At 41.0% G+C, this 19847-nt stretch overlaps 1 protein-coding gene across 2 annotated transcripts in view; it reads right to left on the bottom strand.

Moving 5' to 3' along the window:
- cdkal1 (CDK5 regulatory subunit associated protein 1-like 1) overlaps positions 1-19847 on the bottom strand; it is a 253720-nt gene that overhangs the window by 147739 nt on the left and 86134 nt on the right. For both annotated transcript variants that reach the window (XM_080501478.1, XM_080501479.1), the window contains exons 6-7: positions 17156-17204; positions 9303-9423 (exon numbers count right to left, since the gene is read on the bottom strand). In XM_080501478.1, the coding sequence (XP_080357604.1) occupies positions 9303-9423; positions 17156-17204 (170 nt within the window). The remainder of the gene's footprint in view (positions 1-9302; positions 9424-17155; positions 17205-19847) is intronic.

The raw sequence follows: 19847 nt of genomic DNA on the forward strand, positions 1-19847 counted from the left end.
TATTTCTGAAATGGCTTTATCCAAACATAAAACTTATTAGATTGTGGAAAGAAAAGCTGCAAGCCTGAGCTCAAGCTCAAAACCACCTCAAATTTCTTTAATTCATATGAGGCCTGGAGTGAATGTTTGCTGTAAATTTGCAGTTTTTCGGTTATGAAGACATGAATGTCCTCCTCTGTATTATCATAGCTATCACACCCAAATTCAGCTGTTAGTTAGACGTTAGAATATTGCTGAAAAAATAATCACGTTTGTCTATTTGAGTTAATCAGACATTAATACAATCGGACATCATCACCTGCATGTGCTCCTGCAAATGGGACATTTAAGGACTGATTACATTTGCCGTTGCTGCTGCGGTGAAAAAAAAAAAACTTCTTCAAAACTGAACACTGAACAGAATTTTATTTTATCACTCATCACAGGTCAAGTGAAGATTATGGACACATTTTAATTTCATTTCCTGTTTGATACTAAGTTAGAAACACTTTCTTTCTTTACACAGACATCGACTGGATTTCGGTTGGTCTTGTTGAGTTTATGAGGGTGGTGCAGCCACTCCGTCTCCCGAAGAGGGGTCCTAATCACTCAGTATAACAATGTTGCATAGAGGCACAGAAAAATAAAAAAGTATAATCTGGTCTGTAACCACGCTCCCCATGCCGTCATATCCAGTAGTCATTGAAATATTACACTCGCCTTGTTATTGCTCTCAGCGTTATTTGAATGTGGACTGTTCAATGCAGCCTATTTATTTGATAAAGGCAACATATTTCAAAGTGAGGAGTGTTTTTACTTGAAGGTGGGTGTTTTGTTTTTTTCTACTCTATTTTGTATTCACATTTCTCAGATGTAATACTGTTACTACAAATTAGAAAAAAAATACTTGTTCAAAATCATTCATATCTTTTTAGGTGTCATTTTTACAATTTGGAATAGCATTTAAGCGTTATTGCAGCAAGAAATGTACCATTTTTTAAAAAAAAATTTAGGGGGGGGACTGCAGGTAAACTCAAATTGCAAGTCAAATCACAATAGCTGTCAAACAATTCACAATTGGATACTTTTCACAAATGGTGTAGTAGTGGCTACATTCCTATTAATCTTCAGATCCGTTCATCAATTCATGTCAAGATGCCGCGACATTGCAGATGTCAAGAACTATCTGCAATGTGCAGAGGATCTTCTTCAGTGTGTTGGGAGGGCAACAATACAGTGAGCTTCACCATGGGGAAGAGGTCAAAGTCAAAAAAGAAGTAACCCCAACACGTGGGAGGGTTGAGGTTGGTATGGGGATCGCGCTTGTCATTGAAAACTCACGCACAGCTCTCTGAAGCTTCCGCCGAGCATTCTCCTTCAGAAGAAGCACAAATATTATAGAAGGATAAAGACACAGTCTGACATGGAGGAGGGGGTGGATTCATGGTTCATACCCCAATGGATAAAATGTCAGGCATACTTTGGGTTGTGCTCCTGACATGCATGGCTTTCTTTGAGCAGGAAGAGTGGGAGTTTTTCCCCTGTGAAGCCCCACCTCTCCTCACTGGTGACATGCCGACATTCATCCTGACCTTGCCGAGACATGTCAGGTTACCTCGAGTACTGACAGCAACACCGATGTTTTAATCTTTTTGTTCCCGGTTGAAAAGCAGACTTCCGACACGCGAGACATTGTTGAGGTGGCCGTAGGGTCGGATGCCGCTCACGGTCCTCACGGTAGGCCCCGCCTGCTCTGAAGGCGTCAGGTCATTAGTGCACCCAGAGCAATGCCTCCGTCTGCAAGTGTAACCGCTGGTCACAATGGTGATCGCGAATCTGTGGTAAGATCAGCAGAGTGGTTGATAAGGCCTATTATTTCCAAGTAGAAGTCAAGTCAAGGCATGGATGTAAATCGCAGGAAACCAGGAGGCAACACACAGGGGGCCTCTTAGCTAACACAAATACATTCACATGCGCTAACATAACAAGCATGGGGACATTTTTCACTCCATCGGCTTAGACAACACAGCATGTGTGTGTGTGTGTGTGCGTGTGTATGTGTGTGTGTGTGTATACGCACGTTTGACTGCAGTGACTATTGATACTGCATGAACTCGGGATGAAACAAAGATGAAGGTCTCAAGGAAAAAGTGATATGTTTGACTACGTTTACTACACACAAAACATATGTAGCAAACACGACAAGGGAAAAAAAAAAAAAAAAAAACTATATTAAAGCTTAAATGTATGTTGCTGGAGTAAGTAAACAAGCCAAACACTGATGTTCATAAAGGTATTAAATAGAAATTCAACTCATTCATAATGAAATCATGCAATACTTAACATGGCTTAATGGCATGATTAAGTTAGTTCGCTGTTAAGTAGGTATTTGTATTAGTGTTGGCGTCAAAAGGTTTAAAAACAATAACAGGGAAACTGAATAGAAGGTGCTAAACAAAGGAAACGGGATGAAATGCAGCACGAGCTTCAAGGTCACACTTTCTACTCCCTGGTTAGACGAGGCCTGTTCTTGAAAGAGAGAAATTTCCACTCTCCTGCAACAAAAAAACAGGACTATTGAAATTCACCGTTTATTAAATACTTCAATGTTTGCCTCTATTGAAGAGGTGTCAACATGTCTATTTGCCAAGCTAATATAAGCTCAACACTGCAAGCATGTGAAGGACAAGGGTGTGCAGTAGATGAGGGTTGAGAAACAAAAAAAAAGAAAGAAACATAAACCCAAAAGCAGCACAACAATTCTGCAGCACCATTAGGCTGAGGAAAATTAAATCCCATTGAACTGAATTGAGCAGAACACAATGCTTGAAAGCAGATGCTAGATGTAATTTTGATGCCGGTATTTGACAGAGGTGCAGCCATCCATTTCAGCATTAATTCAATTTCAAACTGTTTGTTGCAAAGTCTGAGTTGCCAGCGCGGCAATCAAACATCAAGGCCGCCAGCAATCCCTCACTCCTGTTTAAAAGAGCTCTCGAACACAACAAGTCTGCCTCCACGCCTTATTCTTCCCGAACGTTTTACGTTACCTGGCTGCCTGGAGGACAAAAAAATGATGGAGCTGGTTATTGGCTTTTGGGGTGAGAGCGTGGGATCATTAACACCTGACTTTAGCAATTTGCGGCAACACTGACAGAGATCGCCGCAGCCAAAAAATGCAACTAAATAGAGAACAGGGAAGAGACAGCTAATGAAATGTAATGAGCTGTAACAGTGGAACAAAGGGCCTTTTTTTAATGCCTTGAGTGTAATGGCGAAGGTTCACACACACACACACAGAAACACACACACACACACACACACACACACACACACACACACACACACACACACACACACACACACACACACACACACACACACACACACACACACACACACACACACACACACACACACACACACACACACACACACACACACACACACACACACACACACACACACAAGTTTAATGACCCATTCTGACTGAGTGGCTGTAAATTCCTTGTTTATGACGCTGAGGCATCCCGACTGAACTTGCTCACAAAAGGGCTTTTACTGTCACCAGCAACACATGCGCATATAGATATCCACAGATTAAGGACGGACCGTTAGTGTAGCCTTGGGGCAAAAGACACACATGCACGCACTGGCTTTTCTTAATGGCATCAAGCGGGCTAGAGCAGGGACTCCAAACAGAGCATTAGAAAGACATTGTGAAGTCTTTTTTTATTTTTGTGTGTGTGTGTCCAAGGCAGAATGAAAAATGAACTCTGCCCTCGGGCTCGTCTGTTTGCATAAAGAGGCTATGGAAGGAATCGCATAAGAAACAATCCAAAATTAAATGTTGGGGACTGGAGTGTAAGCCAATTAAAGAGCACAAGCCTGACATGAGCTGCAAGAGTTAACGTCACAAGGAGCACAGTGTTCAAAGCAGCCGCATCTTATCCGATCATGAATGAAAAACACAGTTATACGAGTGTGTTTTCCCCTCTTTTATTCATCCGATTACCACATCTGGTCCCTCCACTGATTTCACGTCACGTACACACACATCCGGTGATAAAACAACTGTGTTGTAGCAGTGTAAATCTGAACTTTTGTGGGATTACCTTCAACCAAGAGTTGTGTGGCATCATGTTGTTTGGATGCCCATTCATACCCAGCAACATTGCAGGGACAAAAAGAAATGTCACTGGCAGCATTACTGAAAAATATATTTGCAACTCACTCGACTACAGCTGTATTTTATAGACCACGCTTGCTGTTGTTCCTAATTAAATTTAAATTGACTGCCTTTAATTAAAAATAACACATGCTCGTGACCTTTTCTAAAACACCTGCATGGACAGCACATGTCTCGAGACAAATTTCATTATAATCCAGTATCTTAAAATTCATTACATATGGGGTTTATTGAACTTATAAACCATTTGCAATAAAACCGTAATGATGCAAAATGCGTCCTTCAAACTCATAATATATGTGTCGTGGCCACCGCGTCTGCAAAGAATCAAAACAAAATAAAAATGTAGAGAAATATTGATCCCGCCAGGTGATTCCTAACATTACTGTAACATGTTTTTGCATTGAAGCTTCAAGGTAACATTCAGGGTTTCTGTTCAAATATGTGTCAAGTACGGATAACGCACAATAACTACACTAATGGCATCAGAGCCCTGAAAACGTTCCTTTAATATAAAGCCAGAGGCTATTTAAAGCCTTGCTGGACTATATTGAATATATTTTTTGATGGAGGTAAAATTAGCTTGGGGAAAAAAAAAAAAAAAAGCAATCTAATTTGGATTTAATAGGTGCAAATGAAATTAATATGCAACTTAATGAAACTAATATTGTGATTCAATTTGAACGCAAAATTAAATTTTCATAGGTAGTCCCAGGTGGCACACAAGGCGAGGCTGTTTTGAGGGTTTGCACTAATAAAGTGAGGGGGATGTTACAGTGGGTTTCGTCTGCCTAAAAATTAATGTGCATGGGGTTAATTTGCAGGAGAAAGGGAGTGTATTTAAGAATTTCCGTGTTGAGGTGACTCAGAAAATGTCTGATGGTTTCAGAGCTCTGTTCTCCACAAAAGGCATGTTCACAACCTTTCAAAGCAAATTTTCTAACTGTTCTGTCCAATTCCCTAAGATCCAGCCACCTTTGACACAACGTCCCTGGCCTGGCCTGGTGAGAGCAAGATGCCTTTTTCTCCATTTACACTGCCCACTGTGCTCAGCAATGCATGAAGCTGAACATTTGAATTCATTATTATAATGGAAGCAACTTTTTGGAATTTTTTTTTGTGTGAGCATGTGTCTGAAAGTATTCGCTCTGTATGCATTGAACTTGATGGGCAGGACTGAATTCATATTAGACATATTAGAGAGCTAACATGATGCTCTTTGGAGAGTGAATGTCATTGTGTTTTAAATGTTTAGTGTGGTGGTGTAAGGCAAGAAATATCCCCAAAATCAGCAACTTGCTCGGCAACTTGACATTGGAGCAAAGAATAAATCTTTCATTATGTGCCGGGAATAAAAACACGCGTATCCATTAACTGCATTTAACATATGCTAACCTTTTGATGCCCCTAAGATTATATAAGGGTGAAGACTTTTCAAGGATCAGCACACATCCTGTGGAAGCACCGCACCCTGAAACATGACATCAGCCTGACATTTGGCAAGAAAAATCAGAGAAAGATAGAGAAGGAGGCCAAATGAATATGTCCCACATGTTTCATCTGAAAGAAGTGAAGCCGACAAAGTCGAGACTTGCAGGCCACACACACACACACACATGCACACGCGCGCACACAGTGGATTATCAGTTTCAAATGTTCTCCTTGACGTAAATGCAGCCGAGAGCAAAACGATGGCCCGTCTTGTACATGAGAGTGTGTCTGCGTCACACAAGGACCTCTCTGTTTCATCAGCTGACAAATGTCACGGCTGATGTCACCACCATCTCAAATTAATCTAATGAAAACTCTTTGTCTAAATACAGAACAGAGAAAGGACACATTCTCTGATCAGTTCCTTGAAATACTCATAAATATAGACTGACATTAAAAGGGACCGTTGGCAGAACAGCGACCCTAATGACTGATCAGCTTTACCAGAGGCTCGCATTAAGCCTGGATTTTCGGCACACACACGTGTTATTTGGGGGAAACAGATCAGCACTCAAGCAATCAAATATTTGTGTAATCCACCGCTTGACTACGAGTTCCACTTAGAAAAATAAAAAAACAAAAAAAAACAAGGGGATTTATTGGTAGCCAGCTTGACTCCTTTGAAAAACAACAGCAAGATCATCTGGATCAGATACAGACCCCCTGCTGGAAGGAGGCGAGCAACGCAATGACATCTGCATTTAATGCCAGAACCCACACATCTGGACACGCTCTCAAACAATCGAGTCAAACAGGGAGGCGCACGGGCACACAAAGGAACTGCAAATAGTCGCGCTGCAAATGTGACTTAATAGCGACAAAAACAGAAAGATAAAAAGACTGAGTTCAATGTCAAAACAATTATCACGCACGCACGCACGCACGCACGCACGCACGCACACACACACACACACACACACACACACACACACACACACACACACACACACACACACACACACACACACACACACACACACACACACACACACACACACACACACACACACACACACACACACACACACACACACACACACAAACAAAGACAGAAATGGAGTGAGCGCATCAGTGGCAATCACTTAAAATAACTAACATGTCTGAGCTTGCTGATCAATTTAAGCACCAGTTAACATACTTATAGATTACGACTTTTTTGGGGGGGAGAGTTGAATTTAATCAGATGTGGGCGGGGCACAGTGCAGTAGTGGTTAACACTGTTAGGTGGGTGGGAACAGACACAGTGGAAGAGACATCTGTGAGATGGTTAAATGGTCTTTTGCATGTACGAAATCATATTGCATTCAAGAGAAATGATTACCGTATTACCGTATTTTCCGCACCATAGAGCGCACCTAAATTTAAGCCGCACCTGCAAACTTTAACAATAAAAACACATATAAGCCGCACTTGATGATTAGCCGCAGGTGTCTACGTGGTAATAGGGCAAGAATTTCACTGCAGAAACATGGGAATTGCTCATATTTACATAAATTCTCACAAATCTGTCTTTCATCGTGCTGGAAATTCCTGCACATAGTTCTGTGTTGTGCAGCTCCTGCACCTGCTGCGAAGCCCACAGACAGACAGCGAGAGACACAGAGAGACAGATACATAATCGCCCAGTGTTTTATCGGTTATTTGCTGATTGTGACTCTGAGAAGGAAGACTCCTAAGCCACAGAGTCCAGCGCGCCAGTTTACATGATGCACCTGAACGCAACATTCACGGCAGTCAGCTGCTGGAGCTCCGGACCACGGAAAGCACAAGACAAGCTCACGAATAGCAGAAATATCACTTTTAAGGCAAGTTTTGGAGAAGCAGAGGCGCTAAAAACAGCATGTATCTGCATGCGGAAGTAGAATCTGGCAGCATGAAGCCCGTTAACCCGTAAAAATCCATGAATTAGCGGCATCGTGTTATAAGCCGCGGGGTTCAAAGCGTTGGAAAAAAGTTGCGGCTTATCGTCAGCTTATTAGGTAGTTCTGTTTTTCTGTATATTTATACAAATTCAATAGTGTTCTACAGTGGCATAAATCAGAACATTGTGGACATTATTTATTATATATCCGTGTGTAACTCCATAACTTTCTGGTGTTGAGTCGAGGACACCAATCAGTGGTGTCTTCAATCGTAGTCCAACCTCTGGATGGGCAGATGTGTACAACAGTAACAGATCTTCAATTGTTGTTGTCACATGACTGCAGTTTTGTACAATATCTATGCTTGATTTTATTCCTAGACAACCACGAATGCTCAAACCGGTGAAAGTAGCATTGACAAACTGGGTGATAAACGTTGAAAAAGCCAATTGCTGATCTGAAACTAGACTAAAAATTGTACTTTGAGCTGATTTCTAACATGAGACGCTCAATATAGAGTAGCTACATTTTTCCTCAATAGGAATTTCTCAGGAACTGTACATTTATAGACAAAATCACCCTAAAATTAGTAAATACATTAGGTGTACTGCTATTGCATGACAATGTACTATATATGACAATTCTGGAAACCTATTCATTTTGCTTGAAATGGTTGCAGCCTCTGCTACACTTAGCCATCATTGGTCAATGACAATGTTGATTCTAGATAAACACAGGAGCATGACAAGTTCAAACAAAGACAATGTTTTACTGATGGTATGACATCAACTGCCAGTGTAGATTGAGTTGTAACATCGCATCCCTTTGTCAGACAGCTAAAAAGCGAAGGATGTGAACACATTTAAATGGGAGAAAATTGTGTCTTGCTTTTACTCCTTTCAGAAGATAAACTTCTCCACAATAGGAAGACTCCTGTTGTCTGCAAGCTCTTTATGTCTGTTCTTTGTGAGGCAACCCATTAATGTATAGACCTGGAAGACATCCAATAGGATGATGGATGGATTATCATCAGCAGAGGTCCAGCACAGAGGAATTAGTCGGTCGTAACCCTTTTTTAACTGGCCCGCAGAGAATATAGCACATGGGTTAGTGGAGGTACACAGATCTGTAAACAACATGAAATTAGCCCATAAAAAGGCAATGTTAAGAGTGTGCGTGATCACAAGAACATGGTCAAGTCTATCTTTGTTGCCATCTATTCACAACATATCTGCACAAAATCTACATGAAGATTAATGCTTGCACATATAGGAAAACATAAACAAGCACATATTCCACAGTCCTATTTCAACGATATTGCAGGTGAAAGAGCAAAAAGAAATGGAACAGGATGAACATCACAGCCATGATGAAAAATGTGTCTCCTCATAACTGCTTTTGTTTATTCCAATTGTTTTTATATCAAAGTCAAATGGAAGCGGAGAAAAATAGCCGGACACCTGTTGGGTTGCCTTCGCATTTACATTTGACAAATAGCACTATATGCACGCGCGCATACCAACACTGCATACACACCGAGTGAGCCATGTGGACTGATAGAATTAGAAGCACAGAGGGGAAGGGTTTAAGTGGTTGTGCAAAGAGGATGGGAGAGAAGGAGGGTGTGTGTGTGTGTGTGTGTGTGTGCGCGCGCACACGCACACACGTGCAGGCAGATATACACACAGTAAACTGCAGCAGCAGGAAGCCTGTGAAATTGAATTCAGTTAAAGCTGAATATTTTATGAGTTGTGTTCCCTGTTTGTGCGTCTGTGTCCTACCCGGTGTTAATGGAGATGATTTCAATGAGAGGGTTCTTCCTGATCTTGGGCAGATCCAGCCGAGCTCCGCCAAGCCTTCGACCGCCATCCTTCTTCTGACCCAAGAGTCGAACTGAATGACCTAAATACAAAGAAAAAACTTTAAAACAATGAATATGTCGCCTTAATTTTGGTGTTTACCTAATGCATACCTGTTACACTGACAGATGTATGGTTGATGAGAGAGAAGCAATCATAATAAAAAATTTAAAAAAAAAAAATAGTAATTGCACTTATCTTATAAGTGCTTTTCAACCGTGTGAGCTGTCCTGATGCACTTTACATTGCTAATCACATTTACTCATTCACACACCAATGTAGGTTGCTTGGCATGTGGACAGGTGGAGATGGGAATCGAACATGACATGAATGGGTCTTAGTTCTTGGGTGTTTAGTAAATAATAAGCACAACATGTTCAAAAGGGAGAATTTTCCAGACTTTGCCTGGTTGCTTTGATAAAATGAGCTCAACAACAACTGAAACAATGCGTCTCTGAGTGGATATCAGTGTCATTGAAAGAAATGTGTGTGTGTGTGTGGTGGGGGGGGGGCAGCATGAGCCCAACAGCTATAAGCTGGTAATGTCCAGCCTTTTTGCTGTTGGAAATGGGATGCAGCAGTCGCTCTTTTTTCTCTCGAATCGTCTAATAGGCGACTGAGCTAGGGGTGTGCGCGAGATGGAGGCGCTGAGGGATGGAATTGTCTTCCTGTTTTCATCCGCTTTACAAGGGTCTCATGGGAGGGTGGGCTCAGGGCAGGAAGCTTGGTTATCAATTGGTAGATAAAAATGACAATCTGCCCCAGAGGAGGACAAAGAGCCAATCGGTGAGGCGTGACTGGTCGTAATACCCCAGTACAAGCAAGGAAATGAGAAAACTTCCCTCGTGGAAAACAGCTGGGACTTTGAGCACATTTGGTTACACTTTTAACAGGATCCCTGACCCTGTCGTTAGTCAATACTAATGCATATTCCTACCTCTGTGACCAACGGTTGAACTGTTGATGTGCTGATGCATTTATCCATATATTAGCACTTTATCTAGCAGATTCACATTTAAACGTGTCTGACTTCGGGCTTACTTGATTGGTTTACCTGTAGAGGTTGAAAATAGGACATTTGGCAAATTGTCAATTTTATTAAGTACAAAAAAGGACGATAAGTATCAAAACTTCAGGTCCATTGCTGCACATTTGTGGTTAAATCTGCTTTTTAAATTCTATAATTTACTATTTCCCCGTGCACTTATTTCTACATGGTGGGAAAATAAAGTTACCGATACATAATTACATATACAGACTTGTCAGGAGAAAGCAGTTACCAGTATGAAGCTGAATTTCCAGATGTCTCCCCCCCCCAAAAAAAAAATTATGGGCTTGTCCATTGTAATAAAACTGGGAGATTGACATTTCCCACATAATCTTCGCAGGAACCCTGTCAGTGTGAAAACCACCAAAGACTAGAGAAAAAGTCTCACTGCCAGGAGAGAATCACTTAAAAAAAAATGCACCCAGAAGCCAAATGCAATTCCAGAGCTGAGGGGCATGCGCATCTGCGCATTTGTCCCCCAAAATAATCATACAACTGCGGAGGAGGAAAATATTTGATGTTGAAATGTTTAATTTGCATTCTTTCATTTTGACGGTGCAGCACAGCATCCTGTCAGAGCCCCCCCCCCCCCCCCCCCCCCCAGCAGCAGTGGACAGCAGGTTTTTAATTACAGGACTTCATTTGAAACAGGTCAAACGGTCTGTTGGGACTGATGCCATGAATAAGGCTCATTCATAATGCCACGTTGTTCAGTTACATTCATATTTAGGAACAAAATCTGTTGAATGAAGTCTTAATCCTGGGACGGCCATTGGTCCTTTATTTAACTGCTAACTCTGTCAGTGTTCCTGAGTATCATCAACACTGGACACAATAGTTGGTCATCTTATTTCAGTACAGCCCAGAAGGAAAGGCTGAAACTGCGGCAAGACATTTTTTTTTTAATGAGAGTGAGTGAAGTTACACTACACAAAGAGAACACCTACTTTTTCCCAGTTTAGTTTTTAAAATGGTTCACATTTATGCTGCACATTAGACCTGCACATTCTGTATGTTTAGGAGCAGGAAGGAGGAGGAGGAGGAGGAGAGGACGGCACAGGGCTGGAGGGGAGGTCTTAAAATAATAAAGTTGGGAAATATTGTACTGTTCAGGTCAAGTTATGCAAACAAAGTTAACATTGTATGAGCTTATATACATCTTATGCATATCAGTTGTTAAAAGTCTTTATTCTGTATGACAAAAACCTGAATACAGGCTTTTTTTTTTTTGCTTTTGTAAGTCAAATGTTGTTACTGTACATTGCTATATGAAATGTTGTCTGTTGTAAGTACATGAATGTCCTGCAGGGACATGAAGAGCTGGAGGCAGTGAATCAGAGGGAGGGAGGGATGGAGCAAAGCAACAGGTAAGAGAGAACAACATATAACAGCAGATGTTTTATAAAAGTTCACTAAAAAGTAAAGAAATCTGAGCTGCTTACTCGTAGTAAGTTCAAACTCATTACTTTATTGGAGCGTTATTTGACAAGAAGTCAATATCTGAGCAGTTTATGGCTGCAAATGACAGGAGGAAGAAACATTTAGTCTCTTTGACTCAGGCCAGAGTTTTTCAACCTTTTGTGTCTCGGTTCATGTTTGACATTGAATAAATCCCCTGACATAGAGATTATTTAATGCAGGGCAGAAAAGAGCAGGACACTGAGTGTCAGTGAGGCAGTAAGCTTTTATATTAGAAGTGAGAGGTATCACTTTTATTTGTTTTGGATGACCAGAGTTTTGCACTGAAGTATATGAGTTATTGGAAAAGAACAAATCTTGCTTATTTATTAAGCTTTAATTTTGTTGTCCACATTTGCTGTCTTGAGTTTCAAAATATATGTTGCTATCTATTGTTATACATAAGGTTTATGTAGGAGGCATAATCATCTGATATTCAAAAGTGAATATTTCTTGTCACATTATTCACCTTGTCAGAAAGTTGTTACTGAAACAACCAGTTCAATTGCCAAACAACCTCAATAAATGCATTTCTTGCCACAATCAAATGGATTTTGACCAATATAAACATATTGAACCGTGCACCTGTAAGTGCTACTAAATTTGTCTTTGTGCTACTGAAATATTTAGCTTAATAGTCCTGTGATGACATAATCCTTACGCTTTGTTAAAGTCTCAAGTCATTTCATTGTGGAGAAAGAGGGAGAAGTGGTTTTTCTGAGTCGTTTTGTGATGTTGTTAATTTGTGACATTTCCAATATGTGTCCCCCCCCACAATGTTAAACTCATCCCCACGCCCTTGGGGACATGAATGTAAATCAGGAGACAAAACAGCTAACAGAAGTTACTTACGAAAAACCAACCAATTCATCGTTATTTGTCATCTAAATAATACATTTTAGAGAGGCTAATTGCTGCAATGTGCTCCTTCGCACAGATATAAAAAGACATTGTTTTACAGCAAATTTCTCTTTCACCAACTGCCCTCCTCCGCTCCCTTTTGTCCCTTTTCCAATCAGTCTTTGTTCTTTTCTTTCCTTCATAAATACAAGTCGACATAAATCCATCCGTCCACCTGCTCATAACAACCCATTAAAACACACTAGAGGAAAAAGAAGTGAAGCCAAGGATAGATAGCCGGAGAGGTAGAAGGGTGGATGCCTGGATGATGATGGGAAGGAAAAAAAAAAAATACATCACAGATGAAAGATGTAGGGGATAGCCAGATGGATGGTTGGATGGGAGAGGTAGAAAGCTAAAAGGATGACCTGTTGACCTGTGTCTGATGTCTCATAAGTGGTGGCTCTTGTTGTGCTCTCCCGTTTGATTGTAAAGCAGCAGGCGGGATTGAGGGGAAGGGAGGTGGGAAGGACGGGGACATGTCAGAATGAGAGGAAGACCGGAGGAGTGTGGTGCTGGCCATTTATCCTTTCTATGTGCACGTTTATTACATACGTACCAATGACTTTGAAAGGTCTTTCAATTTCCTTTCACATGTCAGTCAAATCAGCTTTGATGGGAAGCACCTCCATGTACATCAGATGTATGATATAGCATGTTTCATAGCGGGCTTTAATGCAAAAGTGTGACAAGAGCGTGTCCTAAACAACATACATGAGGCTTTGATGTTTGACAAGTACAGAGATGCCTTTTGTCGCCTCCAAAGAGACTCGGCAAGCATTAGAAAGAAAATGTTACTCAGAAAATCTTCAGAAGGTTTCAAATGAATGGGAAAGTGTTAACCTTTTTCTTAGTCCTTGCTCCTCATTTCCATTTTCCCCTGTCTATTTCTACGTGTGTAGCCACATCTCCATACTTCACCCTCATCTTTTCAACAGAACTACAAGCAAACGGTGTGTTTATACTGGAGAAATACGGTTCACGGGGTTACACAGATGCTACATGGCCTCTGATCTGTAGCTAAATACATATATTAGCCTGTCAAACTGCAGCTGCCCTCTGTTTCTTTGTGACAAGCACACTAAATCTAAACAGGGTCTAAAAGGTAAAAGAATATCAGGTGAAAAGGTATCATACAAGGCTATCTTCTCGGGGGGAGAAGATCAATATCAGGACGCCCATAAAGAAACAAAGATGTCAAAGCAGCTCTATAAAGAAAGAGTTACTTCAGATATGTATTAATGGTGCGTCAGACCAGAATGAAAAAAAAAAAACAAACAAAAAAAACAACAGGTTTTCTCTCCTTTCAGTTTGTATTTTTTCAATATTTTTCTCTCAGCAAACTATTTCCTTGCCTGTTCTTTGTTTGTTGAGCATCACTACAAGACATAAAATCTGGCTGAGTGCCCTTGTGAAAATGTGTATCCAAGGGTGTCATTAATAGTGGGTTTTTTTTTTTTTTTTTTTTTATGGATCTGCCAGTGGGCTTAGAATAAGAGATAAAGTCAAAGCAGTGTTTGTTGATAGCAAGAAAATCAACATCTGGCACAGCTTTAAAAAAAAAAAAAAAAAAAAAGAAGAAATAAATAAAAAAAGATTTGGATAAGCAAGCTTGTGACCACTGTAACACCATCGCACTACAAATCACAGCGCTGCACAGACGCAAACAACACCAGACTAGGCAGTAATTATAATGCATGGGGATTGTTTAAATGAAGTGGGTGCGCAATCACAAAGCCAACCTGAGATAACGCCACGGGATAAAAACATGCCCCGTCATTTACAACAGGTAGTAACACGAGCTTTATATATTACGTAGATGGAGTATGATTAAAGTTTTATGGAAGGGAGGACTCCTTATGGACTGGCAGACGCTCCAGACATCTTTTAAACCAGAATCCAAATGGAATATAGTCTCACACCTCAAGAAGCAAGTTCATAAATGCATACTGCTACTCTTGTCATGTGGAAAACAGACCTTCGAGCAATTTTGGCACAGCAAAGACCTGCATCTATTAGCAGTTCATTGAAGTAAGTATTTTAGTAGCCATTACGAAAGGCAAATCCCTGAGCTTAAAGGTTTATGCCCAGGCCTCCGAGACGAAATAACAGCTCTCAGCTTATACGAGATCATAAAGAACAGTAATGATACTGGGGAAATTAGTTTCTATGGAGGGGGCGATAGTGGAAGGAGGGAGGGGAAAAGAAAGTGGTGGAGAAAGAGCAGGAACGGCCGTGAGAAGGCAGAGAAAGCGGAAAAAGAAATGAGATCAAAAGATGCTAAGGAGATGGCGAAATGAGGGGGGAAAAAAGAGGGACGAAAAAAGGAAAGCACGAGCAAATCATAGAGAAGAAAGGAAGGAATAAAAGTCCCGGTGTGCATGTGTGAATGTGAGCTTGTGTACAGCGAGACGATTTAGGGTTGATGACACATTGTAAAATTAAGCCTGAGTTCAGCTGTCCTTCATTAGAATGAGGCCTGCAGTGCAAACTAGTCATTCATGGACACACACACACACACACACACACACACACACACACACACACACACACACACACACACACACACACACACACACACACACACACACACACACACACACAAAGCAAGCAGTGTAAACTCAATCTGTTCTTTATTAGAGAACAGCTGGGGGTGTATGACAGCTTGACTGGACACTCTCGCACTGTAAACTCCCACTGACCTTCATTAAACAGTTAAGTGCGCTAGTTCGCTCACAGTTTAAATGGATGACCTAATCACTGCCACGTGAGTCTGTCTGTCGAGCTTCACTGACAGCAAACGCCACTTAACAAGCACCTCAGACAGGGAGACCGACAGCGTGCACGAGCGGCACTGATGAGTTTTGCTTTTAAATACACATCAGTCCAATCAATTCATCGTCAGAATGGTAGAGTGGACAAAAAGGCGATTCTCTGCATCTTCTCCTCCGATTTTACTGCACTGGAAACATTAAAAAAAAAAAAAAAGTCGTAAACCCGGTCATTCTGCCATCTCTCATTTCACCACAGAGGACAAACTCTTCGTTTACACTTTGCAGAATACTGAATTTTTTTTTAATAACACTCCAGCTGGTACCTTATTACCAGGGTTTCCGCGAGACTATTGCAGGCCCGGCAGCCCACTGGGCCCATGTTTACCCCCTGTTGTGTCCAAGTATTAGGGGAATTCTCTTTTTTATGTATTTTTAAACAGAATCAGACAAACTTTATTGAATCCCTACAGGGAAACTGTTGTGTAAGAGAGGCTCGTGACAGAATGAAAATGTAATTGCGAAAATTCTGCAAAGGGGGAAAAAAAACCCAAACATTTATATGCAGTTACAGAGGTATGTAAACATTACTACAGTCGCAAGTGAGAAAACACTAGGCATTCAGCATTTAACAATTAAATACTTGTCGCATCATGGAAACATGAAAAGATCACTACATAGATTGTCCTCCATTGTAATCATGTCTAGAAATCAAATTGAAATGTAGAGTGAAGTTTTCTGATATCAAAATATAAAGTAAGTCTTTGTTAAAGGGGTGGGGGTGAGGGTGGATGGGGGGGGGCGCTTTCATATTAACCATGTTTCACTAATATGGTAGAACACTACCATATTCTAACTCTTAGAGATCAATCAATACTCAATGCTGCTTTATCCAACTCAGCAACGTTGCAACTGGAGCCGATCACATCTAAATAATAGCACAGGCAGTCCATCACCAAGGCAAACACACACAGACAATCACTCACATCCACATTCAAATGTGCAGGCAAATGTGCAGGCAAAAATTAGAGTCACCCAACAGCCTTGAGGCCTGTTTGTGGATTAGTAAGCTCCTCTGTAGATTTCCTTTATATGGTTTGATCACATTTAGTCCTCGTCAAGCGGATTCAATTGTTCCCATGTTCATACATTAACATACCCATAGGTGCACACATTCACACACTAATGGAGATGGGTGCCATCCAAGGCGCTCACACACTATTAGGGGGAAGTTAGTTACAGTTTCATGTCTAGAACACTGGGATTCCACGGACAGCGGAGGCCAATACAGCTCCAAAGCAGATCAATGTATTTGAAGGACAACCTGCTGGATCACCTGATCTTTCAGAAACATAAAAACATGTACACACAAGCATATATTTGTTTTCACACCTTTATTGACATATCTCCTTGCTGTTTGTCTTTTATAGAGTCGTTTTGATCAAAAAAATTAGCATAGTTCATGCATGAGGACAAAGCTTAATTTCCTACCCCCCCCCCCCCCCCCCCCTTGACAGTGAAATGGCCCTCCGTCATTCATTTATTCATTCATTCAGTCTTCACTCAACACTTGCATGCTTGTGTGTGCGTTGAAATACCTTTAACAGCCTCGTCCACTACTTCCACCACTCGATCAATCTGCTGGACCTGAAATACAGACAGAGGCACACGGGGGGGGGGGGTTATTGATGCTGACAGACCAAGTCCTCGCCGGTTCAAACAAAAGCCTGATATCGACAATCCACACAAACGGATCGCGGTTTAAACAAGGAGGCCATGTAAATATACACAAAGGCGATATGCAATAAGCACACGGACAAACAAATGCACAAGGATACAATCACACTGCGCCTCCTCCAGTCAGGATTAAGTAATATGGATTTTCTAAATGCCACGCAGTGTGTGTGTAGGTGCAACACCATGTGTAATATGTATTGACAGAGACTCGTCAGTGGTACACTTTTTTATGGATAAGCACCAAGGGCAAGAATATAAAGACGAGAGCAGAGATGACTGCACAGTTAAAGGAATGCATGAAAAGATCCTGTAGCTCAGTGCACTGAGGGGCACTCTGAAACACCACCGAATTATGTATTACAAAAATTAAGTTCTGTCTCGCTACATAAAGAAGCTGACTATTCAGTGGTTGACCTGCATATTATATATATATATATTTCCATATATTGAAATGGAAACTGATTTGACCAATTTTCCATCTTAGAGAAATACTGCGAAGAGCCAAAGAGGTGAGCTGAGAATGAATGCGAGATGGAGGAAAAGAGGCAAGAACTGAAGAAGGGGGGTGTAGAAACTTAATAATCTCCATTATTTCTCCTTTCTCCCTGCATCCCTTCCACTTCTAATTCTCCCACTTTTTCTATTCTTAGAGAAAGTGTCTATACTCTACAGCCCTTGGCACCAGCACTCTCAATGGCTCCAGGCCCATTACTCAGAGTAACCCCTCTTTGAGAAATATTCACACACTGTGCTTTGCAGGGTGCAGTTACATGCATGTTACACGCTGAAATAAAACCTATTTCCGAGTAATGGCCAGGCAATCTGGGTCCATTCAGAGCAACAGCAGGCGGCCCTTCTTTGAGTAAGGGTCGGGTGTGGTTTACATTTTAGCTATTAAATCAGAACTCACATTTCAACTCCGGCTGTTCTTGAGGCCTGCTTTGCATCTCTACAAGACTGTTTGATTCAGATAGTAACTAGACATTGGAAAAAGTACAACATTTTGAGCATGAGTATGCTTTCAGAGAGGTATTTGAAAAAGAAGAAAAGAAAAATGTTTACTTGGAGTGGATAGCATGGTGATTTGGTGGTGAGCACTGCCAGCCCACGTTTGGAGTGCATGTGTTTCCTGTGCATTCATACGCTTTCTCCAGGAAGACCAGCATACTGCCTCAACCCGAAGACAAGTTTAGTTTGATTGCTAAGTGTGCTTAAATGTCACATTTGGATAAAATAGCCAAAGTACCTTTCGCCCTTCATTTAAACTGGGATTGGTCCCAGACCTCCATGAACAAAATGTGGAAAAAGCAGCAGAGGAGATGGATGGGTATATGTTAAAGATGCAAACGTTCAAAAAACGTAACAGATCATTTTCTATCGGTTATATTTTAACTAGTACCTAAACTAGATTCTCAATATTTACCAGTTTCATCCCCCAAAGCGTACTGATTCGAGGTACCTCGTGGTCACAGCGCTGCTCTCCCATTGTGCTCCTCAGATTAACAGCCAAACATTACAGACTTGCATGACCGTTTGTGTACCTTAGACACAATACATCCATTTGACATTACCTTCAGGTGGGAAAACTTAATAGAAAAAAATAAAGCAGCGTACATGAAAACTGACGTGCACGGGTCAATTAAAGCAAATGAATTGAACAGGAAGCCCAGCATTGTTGTTTTTATTTTTTTTAACGACACCCTTTCATCTAGCCGTTAGTGCAATCACTATACACAATTTTTTGAATCCTGTTTTGCATCCCATTTGCATAAACCACCAACTGCCACTGTCATTACATGGCTGATTGTAACTACCGAGGATACACAGGGGGAATATGTGCATTCTCGTATACCTCTGTCTGCGTCTGGCTGTGTGTGTGCCTGCTCATGCATGCATGTGACTATTAGTGTGTGCGTGCATGCATGCGTGTGTGTGCATATTTCAATGCATAATCCAATCGACTCATGACAACGAAAGGACGGGCAGTGGTGAACTTCCCAGCTGTTTTTCCCGAACCCCTGAAGGCTTTTACGTATACAAGGCTGTTTATCCTAACATAATTATATTATACATACATGCCACTTTATTTGAATGGAATTATGTTACATGGTGGCACGTTTACTTAAATGGAATAACATTATTTATGGCAAAGGATATTTAATGTAGCATTTGAGCAATAATCCACCCCCCAACACATTACGTGTAAGACAATAGCAGTAATCAGCACTCGATATGGAAGCGTTTGATTCATCCTCATGTTAAACGGGCATTTTCTGTTTTACAAAAGCAAATAGATTCAGTATTATGTGACATCAGGATCAGAGTGATCAGTCAAGATTTAGGAGGCAAATTCGAGCTGTTTGTGAGCATTGACTGATCAAACGAATGCTTCCATATATGGTACATTTGAATGGGGTAAGCTGCTCCACTCAACATTGAATAAATGCCTTAATCTTTATGTATTGTCCAGAATTTTATGTGACAAATGCTGCTCATCAACAGACAGATTAGAGGTTGGAATATTTAGTTTCAGGACATCCAAGATGGTTTTGC

Source organism: Blennius ocellaris (genome assembly GCF_963422515.1).
Source record: "Blennius ocellaris genome assembly, chromosome: 8".
NCBI lineage: Eukaryota > Metazoa > Chordata > Actinopteri > Blenniiformes > Blenniidae > Blennius > Blennius ocellaris.